The 19,092-nt window shown below is 33.0% G+C and overlaps 1 protein-coding gene and 2 pseudogenes across 2 annotated transcripts in view; 2 read left to right on the top strand and 1 right to left on the bottom strand.

Moving 5' to 3' along the window:
- The first annotated feature begins 498 nt into the window (after nucleotides 1-498).
- On the top strand, nucleotides 499-617 carry LOC120619044 (uncharacterized; annotated as a pseudogene).
- A 1,535-nt stretch (nucleotides 618-2,152) lies between these two features.
- ALKBH8 (alkB homolog 8, tRNA methyltransferase) overlaps nucleotides 2,153-19,092 on the bottom strand; it is a 52,760-nt gene continuing 35,820 nt past the window's right edge. The window contains exons 5-8 of one of the 2 annotated variants that reach the window (XM_039883152.1): nucleotides 18,870-18,965; nucleotides 17,436-17,540; nucleotides 16,114-16,184; nucleotides 2,153-2,345 (exon numbers count right to left, since the gene is read on the bottom strand). In XM_039883152.1, the coding sequence (XP_039739086.1) occupies nucleotides 2,235-2,345; nucleotides 16,114-16,184; nucleotides 17,436-17,540; nucleotides 18,870-18,965 (383 nt within the window). In that variant the 3' untranslated portion in view covers nucleotides 2,153-2,234. The remainder of the gene's footprint in view (nucleotides 2,346-16,113; nucleotides 16,185-17,435; nucleotides 17,541-18,869; nucleotides 18,966-19,092) is intronic. The other variant, XM_039883153.1, reaches the window with a different exon arrangement.
- LOC120619039 (uncharacterized) lies at nucleotides 6,150-6,268 on the top strand (annotated as a pseudogene).

The following is a 19,092-nucleotide window of genomic DNA, read 5'->3' on the forward strand; positions in this document are numbered from 1 at the left end:
TAACACTCCCCCTCCTTCTCACTCTCTTCCTAATACACACACACACAATCACTTACAGGCAATGAGAATCAACAGAAGCCTTTAAAAATAATACTGAGGGTTTTTTCCCTGAAATATTGTAGAGAATTTTGAATCTAGAGAAAGGTTTAAAAACTGGTATTAGCTGCAATTCAATCCTCTTGAGATACTACTCTTAACATTTAACAACGCAATTTGCTTTGAACAAAAGAATATAATGTGATGAAAACAAAGTTTAGGAGAACTAATCTGTACCATTACTCAAAACAAATTAAAATATTTTCATTAACACAGACCTATTAAAAAGTAATTTTTTATTTTGTATTTGCTGTAATACCATTACTCGTAAGTTTAAATGTTATAATAGTAATGCTTGAACCTAAAAAAAAAGAAAATGTGAATATTCTCAAAATTCTATTAATAACTGAAACCAACAGATCACATCACCATTCTCATTTCCTGTAAGTAAAAATATTTTAGGTCTACGGCCATGCCACCCTGAACGTGCCTGATCTCATCTGATTCGGAAGCTAAGCAGGGTAGGGCCTAGTTAGTACTTGGATGGGGAGACCACCTTAGAATACCAAGTGCTGTAGGCGTTAAAAAAATAAATAAATAAAAATAAAAAATATTTTAAATAACCATTGAAAAAAGTCAGGTAAATTTAAGCTTCAGTGCACAAAATCAGGTCATATGTTTTTAATGGCTCACATTAAGGACAAATTACAAATTCATGTACATGTTCATTTCCTTGAATTCTTATAAAAGCACATCAGCTAAAATCTCTAAGCAGGACAGCATTAAGTACAGAACTCAGCAGTATTTTAAGTATAATATATATAAAATTTAGCTGTGTGATGCTCCCTTCTCAAAAGGCTAAAGATATATTCCTGCCAAAAGTGCATAAACCATTTCTTTCAGATTAGATTCAATCAGACAAACTCAAATTGAGGGAAATTCTGAAAAACTGGCCTTAAAAGCATCAATGTCATGAAAGACAAAGAAAAGAAGAACTGTTTCAAATTAAAGAAGACTAAAGAGACTTGGCAACTAAAGATAATGCGGGATCATGGACAGATCCTAGGTCAGAGGGAAAACTAACAATGAAGTATTGACAAAGATTCTCTGCTTGACCAAAGTTTAGTCAGACTCCGCTGAGCCCAAGTAGGCCCCATTCCTGGGCATGTCCTTCAAGAGCCCAATTTTAACAAGAATCCTGCTAAGTCAGTTTAGCCAGAACTCCCCACCCTTGATATCTGATCATTCTCCATAGCTGACGAAATTCCTCATTCCCCACTATCTCCCACTATCTGATCACCCTGGGCTGCCTTCAGCAAGAATCCTATGGTTGGTTTAGTCAGAAATTTGCCATCCACCAAGCCCCATCCCCAAACCCAGGTTCCTTGGCTATAAATCCCCATTTTCCTTATTGTATTTGAAACTGAGCCCAGTTCTATCCTGAGGTCTCTTTTCCTCTATTACAATAGTTCCTGAGTAAAATCTGGTTTTGCTGCTTTAACTACTGGCAGGCTCTGGTTTCTTTGTGATAGTACTGTAAAGTGCAACTAGTAAAATTTAAAGATTGATTGTATAAAATTCAATGTTGAATTTCCTGAATTTGAGGATTGCACTACAGTTGTATAGAACAGGGTGGACAAACTTCTCCTGTAACAGGGCCAGACAGTAACTATTTTAGGCACAGAGGACGACATACGGTGTCTGTTGCATATTCTTTGCTGTTTTTGTTTTTTACAATCCTTTTAAAATGTAAAAACCCATTTTTAGTTGTATAAAAACAGACTAAGAGTTGAATTTGGCCCACAAGCCATCGTTTGCCAACCTCTGATACAGGAAACATACAATGAAGCACATAAGAGTAATAGTCATGACATCTGCAACTTACCCTCATATGATTCGGCAAAAATAATAACACATGAGAGACAAATAAAACACATGGCAAAATGTTCACAACTAGTATATCTAGGTGGAAGGTGAAGGAGTGCACTGTATTATGCTTGCAACTTTTCTTTAAATTTGAATTTTCAAAATAAAAGGTTATTGTTTAAAAAAAAAAAAAAAGCCATAGATGTCCCTGGGGGTTTAAACCCAAAAGCCTCAATGTGCAGACATGGGGCATGGTTCTGGTGGCTCACAGAAGAAAGAATGAGAACTCTCACAAAGCAAAAGGTACCCTATCTTCAAGGTCATTTCTATACCTACCCATGGGTCCAAAGGTATCTAGATTCTCCTGTCATCACCAGCAAACTCCGACGAGGCAACATAACTGGCACAGTGACACCATCTGGGTGTTTAAAATCCATGACAATCTTAAAGTAAAGATGAAGGCATAAAGGTTAATCCAAATTATCATACACTCCAAGGATAAGAATGATTCATTGATTCTGGCTATCTTTCTAGGCTAATAGAAATTAAAACATGATAATGCTTATGGAATAGCACATAGCGCAGTCGTTCTCAAACTGTGATGCACATAAAAATCAACTGATGACTAAAAGATATACTTCATCCATAGAGACTCAGCAGATCTAGGGTGAGGCTCAGGAACTTGCATTTCTAGCACTCACGGCAGGAAATTATGCAGGTGGTCTGAGGATTGAGCATACTATGTAAAATGCTAGGGCAGTAGCCAAATGCAAGGACTTTGGAGCTGAAACACTCATATCCTGGCTGATCCACCTACTAGCCATATGACCTAGGACAAGTCATTTGATCTCTCTGTGTCTCAGTTCCATCAACCCTTACAGAGTTTTATGTGAATTAAATATATAATGATATAAATCACAGTATCTGGCACACAATACAAAAAATAGTTCTTAATAGAATATTAAAATTACTAATCCAAAGAGAAATAATTATTAGAGACAGACTCTCATATAATCCATTTTGCCTTTAAAGTCATCTAACATTTTGGATATTAGAGGCTAATTTATAAGAGACAATCAAAGAACACATGAACATTTTCAGTCACTCTTCCCAAGTTGTACTCAAATATTATTACGAATAACAATCTACAAAGCTATAACACCCAAGAAAATGTTTTTGTCCTCAGGAGCCCAAATACCAAAAGAATCAGTCTAAACATAGCAACAGCTGACAAATGAGAATTTAAAAGGCATGGCACAGGGCTTAAAAATATATTTTTTGAGTGAACAAATCAATCCTTTCGAAAAATAAATAAGACAACCAAGTATCAGTGGGATGAACAGAATTTAGCATAATACCTTCATTAGCATGGTATCTGGCACAAAGTAAGTATTCAATACTTGTTAGCTACTATTATTATTAATAATAATATTGTATCAAATTACATAATGCACATGAATATTTTTTGTAAACTATAAAGAATTATACAGATCTAAGCTGGTTCTTCCTTTTCCCATCTGACCTTCCAATCTAAGTACTGAAAATAGAGTAAGATGATAGAATTTAATTTTCTGACAAGTATCAGTTCCAAATGATCATATACAATTTCAAACAGTCATATTTAAAAGCATTCTATTTATAAACAATGTAGATGAATTCTGAAGTTTTGGGGTTAAGTGTACTGATAACCTATAAATTCCCTGAAATGTATAAATAAAAGATAAAGTAATAGAGGACTGATGGACAGACATTTGATAAAGCATACATGTTAAAATGTTAAGTGTAGAATCCATTTGGTAGGTATACTGATATTTACTATACAATTCCTTCAACTTTTCTATATGAAAATTTTCATAATAAAATGTTCGGAATAAAAACCCACTGTGGACCATTTTTAAACCAACACATATAGGCTTCAATTTTCTGAATAGACGCTAAAGTCTATACAAAGGAAAGAATAATGAGTATATTTACTAATTATTGTATTAGACACAATCATTTGTGGTTTAAAAGAATGAAAACTGTTAATTGGAAAGTATTCTGAGAGACTAGATTCTAATTCGTTTATTAGACAAATATTTATTAATCATTGTGTATCAAATGGTGCAACGGTGAATAAGAGACAAGCTCTCTGCCCACCTAGAGGTTACAGTTTCAGGCTAATTAATATGCAACATGTTTTACAAATAAACAATACATATATATTTGTGAAATTCAAACACATTCCCTTCTAGCAACAGAAAGTAATGATTTTAAAATAGGGAAATCTCAGTTTCAACAAATGATTAGAACTGACAGGAGAAATATCAACATGACACTAATTTGGAAACACTTTACTGTTTCCAGTTTATTATAAAAGGACATGATACAATGAACATCCAGGTGGAAGAGATGTGTAGGGCAAGGTATGTGGGAAGGGGCACAGGGCTTCCACAACCTGGCTGGGCACATCACTCTCCCAGAATGTCCATGTGTTCACCAATCTGGAAGCTCTCTGAACCCCATACTGTTGAGATTTTTATGGAGACTTCATCATGTAGCCTAATTAACTCCATTTCAGCCCCTCTCCCTTATTTGGAGAATGAGGGGGGAGGGGAAAGCTTGAAAATTCCAAGCTTTTAATCCTTGCTTGTTCTTTCTGGTGACCAGCCCCCAAAGGCATTGTATTACCCAGGAAATTCCAAGAGATTGAAGAACTCTGTTAGGAATCAGGAGTGAAAAACAAAATATTAGAAAAAAAGATGCTTTCAGTCTCTTATCATTTAGGAAATTATAAGGGTTTTAGAAGTTCTGTGCCAGGAACCTGGGGCAGAGACCAATATATATTTTTTTTATTATCTCACAGGTATATAAAAGTAAGAGTATAACTTTTTTAATTTAGAAAATTATTTTTATTTATGAAAGTAAATGTACATTTTCTATGAAAATTAAAGTTATTAAAAAAACATTCCATTAGAAAAATAAAGTATTATCATTATCACATTTAAAATATCTGTATCTTAACATCAATGCTTGTTAAAAGACCAAAAAAAAAAAAAGATTTTTTAAAAAATTCACTAAAGATTCATGATCAGTAATGCTCCCCTGCAACTGCTGAATCATTCTGCCATGTGACAGCTTTGCTCCACAGGAGCTTTTTCCAATTATTCTTTTTGGTTTTACCTATTCTCTTTATTTTCTGAGATGGCAGCGTCAATAAAAATCAAGCTCCCAGCAAGCTTATGGGGCATGACTGAGGATAATGCTCAGTTCAAAGCAAACAAACATCAGAAAACCCTAGACATTCTGATCTTATAAAACCTTTACACATCCAAAATACACCAGAATGAAAACCCCAAACACAGCTATCATTCTATCACTCAAGTAAAGATAAGATTCATAATAGAAAGGTACATGAAGAAATAAATAGATCTCCATGTTGGCTAAACAAGAAATTGAAGAATGAGTTGCTACTAGAACACTTCTGAGAAAGACAACACACTTAATCCTGATTCTTATTGGTTTGAAAAAAAAAACTGGTATCATTAACCTTTTGAAATCCTAGAGTATATAGGGAAGAGACAATATAGTGTGAAGAATGATATGTGATTCATAGAGCATGATGAAAGTTGAGAGGACAGAAGTGACTATAACTGCAGAAAATATTTCATAGCTGAGAATTTAGCAGAATAAAGAGAAGTCTACCTGTTTCCCACAGCCTGCCAAATAGAAATCTTTTGTAGTTGCACTAACGTTTTCAATGGACCCAAATAAGAGTTTGGCTTTTTATTTTAAATAGCAAACAAGGATTCCACGTAGCTCATCATGGCTATGTCTACTAGGGGCATGTTTGAACAAGTGGGAAAAGAAAGAAGGAAAAAAGGAAGACTCACAATTGCAGTCTTCCTGAAGCTACAAACTACTTACAAAGAAATACAGCAATGTCAAAAATGTCTGTTTACAGACTTTCCCTGGATTTACAAATAGAATCCCACCATATCAAGAGACAATTAGTCCATTGTGGGGGAGAAGAAGAACTCGGAACATTTTTAGTTAAAAAAAAATAATAATAAAAAATAAACATAACTTTCTGTCTCTCTACAAAAGAGGATACTCCCAGAAGTGTACTTTGCTAAAATGAAAAGCAGCTAGATGAGAAGCTTGCTGGTATGCCATATTTTTCTAGGAAGGAGGAATTAATAGAAATTTTGCCTAGGACACCTTGGAGATCAATAGCTAATGTCAGTGATCTTTAAATCGCCTACCTAGTCTACAGCCATGCTACCTGGAACAAGCCTAATCTCATCTGATCTCAGAAGCTAAGCAGGGTCAGGCTTGGTTAGTACTTGGATGTGAGACCACCTAGGAAGACCAGGTGCAATAGGCACAAAAAATAAGACATTGTAAGCTGACAAGGTCCTTGCAATCTGTGAGGTCAACCAAGGGTTGCCTAAATAAATAAACAAACAAACAAACAAACAAATAGATAAATAAATAAAAATAAATACATAAATCTACCTATGCCATATAAGCCTACTCAGGCTACAAAGGTAATTAAACATTTTAGCTTAAAAAAAAATTTTTTTTTAATTTCATTATTATTTACTTGTTAGGTTCTGTCTAGAAGATTATATTCAACAAATGTTTTTGAGTGAATAAGTAAATGCGTTCATCATAAACAATTTATTTGGGAAAAAAATAGAGTGGTATAGCTTATATTTTTGGACAGAAGGCTTCTCAAATTCCCTTTATTTTCTAGGCTTTCTACCTTAAGCAAAATAAACCAACAGAATCATGTGCAAAGATAACCAAAATGAGACAGCCAAAATAACAAGAACAATAGTAGTCATGAGTATATCTCTTCCTGAAGACCTGGATTGCTCCTCATGAAGAAAAATGCACTTACTATATAGTACCTACCACAGGCCTGGCATGGAATAGATGGTTGTTACATAATGAGATATCACCGCACCCATGTTAGCATGGCTATCAAAAAGGCAAGAAATAACAAGTGTTGGTGAGGATGTGGAGAAAAAGGAACGCTTGTGCGCTGTGAGTGGGAATATAATTGGTGCAGCCACTATAGAAAACAGTATAGAGGTTCCTCAAAAATTTTTAAAAGAACTACTATACAATCCAGCAATTCTACTTCTGGGAATTTATCCAAAGGAAATAAAAACACTAACTTGAAAAGATACACACACACATCACCATGTGCACTGCAGCATTATTTACAACAACCAAGACACAGAAGCAACTCAAGTGTCCATTGATGGATGAATAAAGAAAATGTGATATGTAGATATAGATATATGCACGCACAAAAATATATCTCTGTGTGTGTGTGTGTGTGTAATATTATTCAGCCATAAAAAAGGAAATCCTGCCATTTGTGAGAACATGGATGGACCTTAGGGGCATTATGCTAAGTAAAACAAGTAAGACAGAGAAAGACAAATACCATATGATCTCGCTTGTGTGTGGAATCTAAAAAAAAGAAAAACGATGAACTCAAAGATACAGAGAACAGATTGGTGGTTGCCAGAGGTGGAGGGCGCAGTGGGAGGGGTGGAAAATAAGTGAAGGTGGTCAATAGGTACAAAATTCCAGTTATAAAATAAATAAGTCCTGGGAATGTAATGTACAGCACAGTGGCTATAGCTAATAATACTGTATTGTATATTTGAAAGTTGCTAAGAGAGACCTTAAAAGTTCTCATCAGAAGGAAAAAAAGTAACTATATGTAGTGATGAATATCAACCAGACGCTGTGGTAATTATTTCACAATACATACATTATCCAATCATTATGCTGTATACCTGAACCTAATATAATGTTATATGTCAATTATATCTTAATTTAAGATAGTAACTATGAGATACACACCAAAAATAAATAAATAAATAAAAGGGTGGTTGCTGGTGGTAATGATCATGGTAATGGTAGTACTGGTGGTAAGAGTAAAAGCAACAGTAGCTGCTGTTATTATTAAATGATTATCAACTTCCTTAAAATTTTAGAATTATCTGCCAACTTCAATTTATGACAGAAAGCACAGAAATGAAAGTGCTCCATGATCAATTAAAAGTTACTAATAGGGATGAGCTAGAACCCATGTCTCCTGACTTGTCCAATGCTGAATCCAGTCCCAGGGCAAACACCTAAGAATATGGAAACAATATACACACACTTTAACTTTTTCAGTTTCTAGCACTTCACTGGAATATTTAACTGAATGATGATAAAACTGCCACTGGGAGCCTATATTACTTCATTTCTACTTATTCTTTGTCTGAAAGATTAATCTAAAATTTAGAACTGATTCTATACAGATTTAGTATTTCTTAGAACTGATTCTATACAGATTTAGTATTTCAACATTTTCTAAGTCAATGGGTCAAATCCCAGTTAAATATCAAAACTGCCTGTGAGCTTTTTATAAATGTAGAAAACCAGCCTTCATCTCAGACATTCTAAATCAGAGTAAACCATAGTACCTGCTCTAGATAAAGACAGCCTAAGCAGGGAGAACAGAAATGAACAAAAGTGACCTCAAATATTCAAATATCAGATACAGGCTAAAAAGCAAAGATGCTTATCATGTTCGAAGACATAAATGCTAAGCTTGAGAATTTCATCAGAGAACTAGAAATGATATTTTTAAAAATACACTGTAAATCTGAAGAAAAACCAAACATATATCCGAAAACAGAAAAACAGCATGACTGAAATCAGACCATTGATGAATGGGTTTAACAGCAAATCAGACATGGCGGAAAAAAAGAATTACTGACAGAAGAAACTATTTGGTGTAAAGCATAGAGAGACAAAATATAGAAAATACAGAAGAGAGGGTAAGTGAAACAAAGAAACATAGAGAAAAAGTAGATGAAGAAAGAGAATGGGACAGAGGCAAAATCTAGAGACAATAGCTGAGAGTTTTCAAAAATTCATGGAAAAAAAACAATCCACAGATTCAAGAAATCCAATAAATCCTAAGCAGAATAAGCAAGCCCATCAAAATAAGCAAAATAATCAGACATATCAAAATAAAACTATAGAAAACAATAATTTATTTTTTAAATCTTAAAAGGAGCCAGAGATATAAACAAAGGTCCCTTCAAGGGTAATAAGAGCAATGATATAAGCCCGAAGAAAGTAAATTAAATCTCCAGTATGCTGAAAGAAAATAACTGCCAACCTCAAATTTTATACTCAGTGAAAATATACCTAAAAAAGAAGTTGTAAAATAAAGACAGTTGCAGAACAAAAATAAAATGGAGTTAGCCAATAGCAGACCTAGACTAAGAGAATTTATATGTTGAACATTATACAAAAGCAAAATGATCCAAGATGAAAGGTGTGAGAGAAAAGAAAGAATAAAAAGCAAAGAAAATGGTAAACAAGTCTAAATGAACATTGACTATATAAATCAAAGAAATGCCTTTAAAAATTAAGAGAATTCAAATATACAATAATAGTAACATATAAATTAGAAGGGAGTAATTGAGTTAAAATGCTCTAAAGTTCTTATACTGTCCAACAAGAAAGAAAAGATACCAATTAAGCTTAGACTTTGAATGAATCTCAAATAATTTTGTTGAGTGAAAGAAGCCACATAGCAAAGAGTATGTACTATATGATTCCTGTATAAAAATTCTAGAAAATATTAAGTAATCTAAAGTGTTGAGGCACACAGAGAGATGAGAAAATCTTTGGGGATGATGGATATATTCATTGTCTTCAGTGTGAGGAAGCTTTTACATGAGAGTATATATAAGTATGTGTGGTTTACTGTATGACAATTACACCTCTAGAATGCTGTTTTTTAAAAGAAAATATTGTGGTATGCAGTTAAAACAGTACTTGAGAGCAAAATCCATAATCTTCAAAATACATGTCAAGAATATTTCCTAGGTTCTAAATTAATCAATTAGTAGACAATCAATTGGTAGACAAGAACAGGAAACCAAGGAAGAGTAAAAGTTTGTTTTGTTTTATGGAAGAATAGTAGTGGGGGATAAATAGCTGAAAACAAAAAATAATGAGTTTTGATTTAGAAAAGATAAAATGTCTTTTAGAGAGTTGAATATTCAGGTACAAAATCTGAGGAGAAAAAAATCAAAGCTTGAGGTATTTTTTATTTCCCACATTGCCTGAGACAATGCTAGTCACATAATAAAAGTTCTTTTAACACATCCATTTAACCAATCAATATGTTCCATTTCTTCTATAATGCATATTCAGGCCCCGAATGTTTGTTGATAGTGCCTCTCCAACATGTTCATGCACTTCCATTCTCACCAGTTGACCTTTATGCTTAACAAGTCAATTATGTATGTTACCAAACCTCTTTGTGGAGCTACACTTGATTTACAATTATTTAATTCAATGAAATATTATGTAAAACAATGAAAACTGAGTAAGACAGGTTTTTTTCTATATAAATTAAGTTGAATGTTGTTGAAAGACTCAATAAAAGTGAACAAATTAATAAACTGTTGTAACAGATGTGATTCAATAATAAAATCTTAGAAATAAAAACATCAAAACACTCAGATGCTTTTATAGATGTCTTTAAGTTTCACTGCAAAGAAATGGAAACTGGAAAGACTAGGCAGACAGTGGACTCTAACAGAAAGAAAGGCCCTACAATGCTATACAAGTGAAACTAACACAAAATAATATTGAATGACAACTCCAGTTGAAAAATAAAAATGAAAAAGAAAAAGACCCTACATCAAAATATTGGTGAAGGAATTTATATGTAAGTTAAAATAAAATGTCTGAAATGTGTATGTATGTATCTTTAATTACTATTCCACAATTTAAGTGACTTTTCAATTAACAACCAACCACCAGTACCAACTACATCTCCTAAATGGGCTTCCATTGTAGTCTGCTACACTCAACTGATAAATTTCATTCTAGTTTTGTAATATAGCTAGAATGATATAACGTTGTTATCTTGATACAAAGTAAATGCACACATTCTAACTGAAAAGAGAGAAGAATCAGTACTCTGAAGGCTCCAAATAAAGCAAAATGTTCTATTTTATGATGTCACACTGTGAAACAGACACTGTTGGCAGAATGCTGGCTGAAATAGGTTAATCTCTGTGCCGTTACCTTACTGTAGGGATATGAATAATGGAGATCTTACTCCATATAAGGGAGATAAGGAGTACACTTTAAGAACTGTCAGTAAAATCCCATTTGCTTAATTTATACAAAAGGGAATTTTAGCTTCCAAGAGATATTGAAAGATGAGAAAATTACACAAAAATAAGAGATCTTCAGAATATTAGTTAGTAAATGCTGAAAAGTGAAAACAGAATTCAATGTACAAAAATGAACATAATCAAATAAGGTAGAATATTTATTTCCAGCCTACAAATCAGCAGACCTAGTTGTCCATAGAAGTTTTAAATGTTAGAGATACATTAGATAAAAAGAAAAAATTAAGATCTGGCCCAATGCCATGTTGATTGTATAATGATGCAACTAAATACTCTCTTTCCACATCTACATCAATATACGCAGCCATACAGAAGTAACCATGGCTATGGATACAAAGCACATACACACAAACGAATGCAGAAGAAATACACGCCCACTAAGGATGGCAGATCATTATCCTTTTAATGTTAAGGGCATGACTGAGACATTGGAAAATATCTCAAATAAGCTATAAAGAATGAGAGAAGGGAGAATGGAGCTACACAGCAGAGATAATCTGTTAGATAGAACAAAAATGTAAATATTCTGAGGACTCTCAGATAAGAATAAAGTCTGGAGCCAGGAATCAAGACAAATTAGGAAAAAGAAACTGTTTGGCTTCTGAGGCTATAAATGTTGGTTATATGTGCAAATTTTGAAGGCTGAATCTGAGGCTGGAGATGAGGTCCACATGCCCACGGTCCAGATTGTATTTGTTGCTTTAAGCTCTATAAAGAAAATATCTTTTTTCCCCCAGTTTGTGAAGATCGGAAAATAATGAAACATTTGTCCATTAAAGCAACAAACTCCTAAAAGAGAAGTACCCTGTGAGTCATTCTCGACAAACAGAAGTGATGAGAATTGCTGAGGCATCACAGCATCTCTGGAGCAAACTATACAGAGAGCAGGCTGGAAAAAAACCAGAGAAGCTATAAAATCATTAAGCTGGCAGCACAGAAATTAAGCAGCTCGAGTCATTTCACACACAAAAAATTTGTATTCAAAATTCTATTTGAGGAGATCAAGCTGGACTCAATAACTACTGGCTGAAAACATGAGTCTGGAGAGAGAATAGGTGATATAATGAACAATACAGCCCTCTAAGAGGCATTCAACAGACAGAATCTTCATTAACCAAATACCTAATTACCTAGGCCAATCAGGTGAAAAAATCATCATAAATATTTACTGATGAACTAACTTCTTATAAAATTAGTTCTTGCCCAAATATGTCTCTGTTCAATACCAGCAGCTATCTCTATCCACTGCGGTAACCCCTTCCGTCAGTCTTTCAGTGAATCTTGGTGCTATAAATATTAGCCGATATAATGCAAATACAAAACAAATTGAAATCATAATTCTTGGAAAAGATAGAAGACCTGAAGCTGGTAAAAGGAATGTCATAAAACAACTTAAATCACATGCAAAGCCATTTAACATTTGAAGACCTGGCGGAGTGAGGACTTTTACAACTGAAGAAAATATAATAAAACAATGATACACGATTGGTGCTTCAAACTGAAATAATCTGGATTATCAAAGGATTAAGAGAGACTCTTAAAAAAACTAATAAAGGCTTTGATAATTTTTTTGGGGGGAAGGCTCTTTGTAATCAAGTTATAAAAGTTAACTAAAAGAATTTTTATCATGCTACCATATTTGTATCAAAAAAACAATGCCAGAACAAAGGTAATATGACTCATTCTTTGTTCTAAAAATTACTGTATATTTGAAATACGATCTAAATGTTGCTAAATAAAAAATTTAACTATCTTCATAATTTTTAGCTTATTTTTCCAGATAAGTCTTAATTGAAAAAAGTTTTTTTCTTGTTTACAATAAAAGTTTTGTTCTGGTTTTATAGATGCACATTAAATGGTCATTGTCATCCTTAGATAAACAAGTCTTATGGTTACTTGCTGAACTGATTATTTGTCCAGTAACATTACTAGTTCATTATCACAAGGAGTTTTATATCAAGGGTATATTTCAAAACGTGCACAGGCAACAAAGACAGGCTGTTATTTTACAGCAGCACAAACCTATCAGAGAAAGAGTACTTAAGAGCAAAAATCTATTTGACTTTACAGGGTGTATATTATTCTCACATGTCCTAATGTATCCTATTCCTTGTTGGATATTTCTCTAAGCTAGTCCTTAGGTAGGGGAGCAGTGAGCTTTGGAGATGGAAAGAACCTGGTTCCATGATGAAATCACTGAGCTAAACCAACAAAACTTCTGGAACTAGCCTTCCTTAAAACATCTCGTTATATGAGCCATTAACTTGTTTTTGTTGTATAATCATTTTTAAGTGGGTTTTCTGGTGTTATTTGCAGCTAAAAGCATCCTAACGTATACATATCATATAACATGTGTACATGTACCTATAATATTTTTTTGGAGGCACAAAAGCATAATAGAAAATTAAAATCCAGTTATATAGGCAAAATTAATAAATTTGAGAAATTCTGGTTCACTATGAAATGTACAGTATTTTTTAGGTGAACTATAAGAGTTTTAAGAATACTCTCAAGTAATCATAAAAACAGAACATTCAAATAAGATTTATATAAAAGTTAAGAATACCACATGGGAACAACTTAAGAGTTAGGAGGTCTTATAAATTTTCTGTGAAAGGGAAGAAAGTAAAGAGTTAAAGATAACTTCAAGGATTTTAGCCAAGGAGAAACAAACAAAATAAACACTAATAATAAACCAAAACAAAGGTGCCACTGACAAATATTACAATGAAATAGAAGCTGGAGTCGACACTATAATAAATTTCTTAAAACAATTAGGCTATCAACAATGAGTAAATAAAGAAAAAGGGACAAAAGTATGGCACCCAGACTCTAGATCTGGGACAAGGGGCTAAGAGAGAATTCAAGTAATGACAGAGCACCAAAAACAAAACAGAAGAGCACAGGGTGCAAAAGTGGATAAATGCAAGAAGAAAAGATGAAAGCCATCTTTCTGGCAACTACTTGAATCCTATTACAAGGCCATGAGAACATGAGTTTCCCTTTGATATAGAACTGAAGCTTTCAAATAAGGAGTCCAAGAAGCAGCACACCTTAATAAGCCTGCCAAGAGGTATTATTATAAGTATGGATTGCTCTGAGTTTGAAAAACATTTTGACATTCATTAATTTGTTTTATTCCCATAACAATCCTAGAGCCTGCCAAGAGGTATTATTAATCCCATTTACAGATGGAATAAAGTACACCAAATATCCCAGACTGTTTTAAATAGTATAAGAAATTTAAATGTTTAATAAATATTTTTTAAAAATTTACTAAGATTCGCTTCCTCTCAAAAGTTATCTTCCACAAGAAAACCTACTGTTCTTGTCATAACTAATAGTATACATGCTTTCTTGTTATTACTAAGATGGCTTTAACCAAAAACTCCCTCACTCAAATTGGCAGCTAAAAATGATATGCCTCTAGAGACACCAAATGGAGATAATGATTACAGCAAATTCTCAGTTCAACTAAAGAGCAAGTTTCCCCTTCTTTACAACTTTTAATTAAAAACTACATAATGACCTTGTGGGGTGTGAGAGGAACATTTAGTTCTCATTCTTCATATTTCCCTAGAAGGGGAGGAATATATGTAAAAGTGAAAGTATAGACTGAACACACTTCACTTTTCTCCGCTCCCTAATTTCCAACTCCCCAGAAGAGAAGGCATGCCTTGGTTGACTGGTTAGTCTGAAGCCACACTTGCTTGGCTGAGCCCTTTCCTCTCTATCAGATCCAGCTGGTTTGCAGAATCTAGTATGTGCTCCTTCGTGTCCTATGTTATAGGAGCAGCCTCTGACTCTGTGAGGGAGGTTTCTAGTTGCCTGGCTGTGTCAGTGAAAAGGATGGTATGCCTCTCTAATTCAAAGGTGAAGTATTAACAAGTCTACTTGGCTACAGATCTAAAGCATGTCCTTCCATGTCTTCTCAGTAGTTAAGTTGACATTCAGATCTCCATTTATCTTTTGTCTCATTTCTCAATTGGTGAAACCGTTGGCAGGAAAAGGCAAAGATGTTCTTTACTGGCTCCCTAAAGCTACAAGCCAGGATAAGAGGTAAAATGAAAATAAACCAGACAGAGTAGAGCTTTTTCTTTTTCCTTCCCATACTCATTATTTTTGAAAGTACTTAATAAGAATGTAGTTAATAAAATGGTTTTGTCTTATCAAAAAAATAGCACTACGCTCTAGTTACAATATCAACATGATCACCATGAGCTCAGCAAAAATTAAAAAGCCAAAGCAATGAACACCTACTGATGGGAATTACACATATACAAAAAAATACTAGTAAATAGTGTTTGCCTCTAGGAACAAGAGCAGATTTTGAAGCAACCTATAGTTATATTAGATGACCTCATATTTTAAGATTCTTCTTGATTTAAAATCCTGATTTCTATCTAAAAGTCTATCTGTACTTTGCATGCATCATTTTAAATCATGCTTTGGATACCTTCTTTGGCAGTTCAAGTAAAGTGTAGCTATGAAACAAGTCAATGAATTAACACGAACCTCATTCCTCATCAGTAAAAAAGAAGACATTATCCTCTACTGCTCAAAGTTTTTGAAAGGATTGAATCAAGTAATGTATGAGAAAAATTTTAATCAAAATTCTAGACATGTACATTCAGTTTCCTTTTTCTATAGCCTGCAGCTACTTACCTTTTGCCACAAGATGGCAATGCTGCTTCAGTAAGTTATTGCACCAAGGGAAGACTGGATTTAAACTTCTAAAAGTAAAATGTGTAAAAAATTAAATTACAGGGCTCTTCCTGGCATCTGATGAGCTTATAGATAAAACTTTTGACACCTAAAAGAAGAGGCTATGATAATTTCACATTCTGTAAGAAATAAAAGTGCTAATGGTGCCTTTACTTTTCATTTTAAAATCTTAATTGATCTGAATTTACAAATGTAGGAAAACCTAAAAAAGGGTATTGTATAAGGTAAGGCATTTGCTAAAAACTAATAAAAATGTCTAAACATTTACCTCTGACCCCAAACTGAGAGAAATGATCTCATCTTCAAAAGCAGAATGTGTGTCAATATGAGCAGGAATTCCTGAGATGGAAGATAGGAAAACACATTACTTCATTTTTCCTGTTAATAGCTTTAAAACAACTCTAAATATAGTCTTACACTGTTATGGTGAAAATAACTGCTGACAATCAGTAATGTACTATAATTTTAGTTACAAGGAACCATTTAGGGTAAATGTGAATAAGTAAATAAACTAAATCTACACTAAAATATCTTAACTTCATGTTAAAGTGTCATTGTGACTCGATTCTAAAATCAAGACTTGAGAGTTAACGAGGACATTTACTCAATCCCAGTCCAAGAGGAAGATGTGAAAAATAAATAACAATATCATTTTTCCCCTTAAACACAGGATTCCCAAGTACTTGCAGAATAAAAGCAATAGCCAGTTGTGAAGACTAAGCACATAAATAATTAATATATGGTTTCCTTAATCTATGGTATGGAGCATCTCAAGTAAAAGAAACTTTGCTACATGATGAGAGTATATAAAGCCTGTAAGATATAGTCTCTGTCCTCAAGGAGCTTACAGACCAATGAAAAGATTGATTGGTAAATAAGCAATCATAATACACTGTAATAAATGGAGGGTAAACAACAACCCACAACTCCTGCCATTAATAAAACTCAAGATCACTTAATTACTACAAATATCGATAAAGATACTAACAAGTGCAAAATTTCAATAACCTAATTTTTCACTAACATATCATCTTAGAATTGCCTTCCACTCTCAACAGAGGAGAAAGAAGACCAAGATCATCCAACCAACTAGCCTTTTGTCTTTGTACAAGCATACCTCTATTCCAGACCACCACAATAAAGCAAACATCACAATAAAGTGAATTGTAAGCTTTTGGCTGGTAGAGGGCTTTGCCTTCAATTTGTAAAAAACACAGCATCTATGACATACAATAAAGTGAAGCACAATAAAACAAAGTAGGCCTGCATCTGTAAATTATTTGGTTTCTTCCATTCTATGTCTCCTATGTTTTTAAAGCAATCTTCCCTTCTACACTTCTAAATAGAACACTGGGAGGCAAGCAACAACAACAAAAAAAAATCACAAATAGCAATTGCAACAGTCTGTTTACACTTTGAGATGCAAGTTTCTTAAGAGATTGACAGAGATTTGCAAAGGATTAAAGTCAACATAGGTAACATAAGCAAATTATTTTAAGAGTTAGTTTGAGCTAAAAAATACTATATCTTTGATATTAGAGAGTTATATAATCTACTTGTGACTAGAATTTTAAAAGAAGAAATACTCACCATGCCCAGGTTCATACTGGTTTACAGTCAACTGATCAGGTTTATGTCTAATGAAACCTTCCTTCAACCATTTCTCTAAAATGCTATCACAAATGTCAGGAAGACCTGAAGTCAGTAATCATAAAGGTGAAATATATTACTTTGCATGTTTTACTCAAGAATAAAAAAAAGTCACTGGTAAAAATCACACACCTTTTAATTTAGTAATCAGATCCAGATATAACAATAAACCCATAAGCAAAGCAAAATGAAAAGAAAACCTTAAGAATCTTTTAAAGTTTACTACATAGATTTTATCAAATAAAACATCCAAAATAACAATTTTGGCATTTTGTAAAACAAGAATAAACTTATAACATTTACTATAAGATATACTGGAAATCAACCTGACCACTTTCTTATTTTAAATGATTCAATTTATTTTAAATTATTTCTCTTTAAAAAAAACTTTTGTAAGTGGAACTTAATTTTATTAGAATCATAAATGTTATTTCGTGAGGGAAAACACCCTTAAATAAAACCAAAGTCGTAAAAATATATATAAATTAAACTCCAACAAAGAATTCTACCAAAGGATTAATATCCATATTATATAGTAAATTCTTATTAATAAATTAGACAACCCATTAGAAAAAAGTGGTAAAGGATGTGAAAAAGAATTTACAGAAAAGGAAATACAAATGGCCAGCCTCACAAGTAATCATGTAATTATAGAGTTAAAGGTTTTACAATATCACATGTTGGTTGGGGTGGGGTGAGGAAGTGTACACTCGCTGAGAATATGCTAGTACAGCTGTTTTAGGGGGCAATTTGTCAGTACCTATTAACATTCTTAAATGAAAATAACTTTAACACAATTCTAATTTAGTAATCTCTCTTTAGAAACTCTTGGTGCATAAAGAGGCATGTACAAAGATATTCACTGCAGCACTACCTATAAAAGCTAAAAACTACAAATAACCAAAGTGTCTATCCAAAGGGAACTAACTGAATAAGCTATTATTGTCATTCAATTAAATGAAAAACCATATAAGATCTCTAAGACATATTATAAAGGGAAAAGAACAATTTGGAGTGACACATGTAATATATGAACATACAACTTATAACATAAATATAATACAACGTTAACTATATACTTTTATAGGTATCTATATTTGGAATGCAAACTCATTTTTTAAAGAATCAAAATAATATATACTAAACTGTTAGTATGGAAGTAAGGATAGTATATAAGAGGAACTTCAGCGTTACCTGTATATATGAATTTTTTAACAGAAAACTGCACTATTTAGCTAATTAAAATGTTTTCAATTTAATCAACTGTTTCGAAAATTTACCTACATATGACAATGAAACACCATTGACTATGATATATTTTTAATATTTATTAAATCTTTTTTTCTGAACCAGCATTTATTAACAATTACTTACCCCCAGGTAATGGTTTATCTTTATCTACATTGTTGTTCTCATAGTGGAATTCATAACCAAAATGCTTTACTCTTCTGTGTTTTAAGGACTTTTGAACTGCATGAAGAGAAAAAAGTGAACTATTTGGGTAAAAAAAAAAATTCATTCTCTCATGTTTCAAAATCAACATTATGAGTAAGGATTACTTTAGTAATAGTAACTTTTGTTAACTGCTAAATTACTG

This window comes from Pteropus medius, unplaced genomic scaffold (assembly GCF_902729225.1).
Source record: "Pteropus medius unplaced genomic scaffold, Ma_sr-lr_union100, whole genome shotgun sequence".
NCBI classification, from domain to species: domain Eukaryota; kingdom Metazoa; phylum Chordata; class Mammalia; order Chiroptera; family Pteropodidae; genus Pteropus; species Pteropus medius.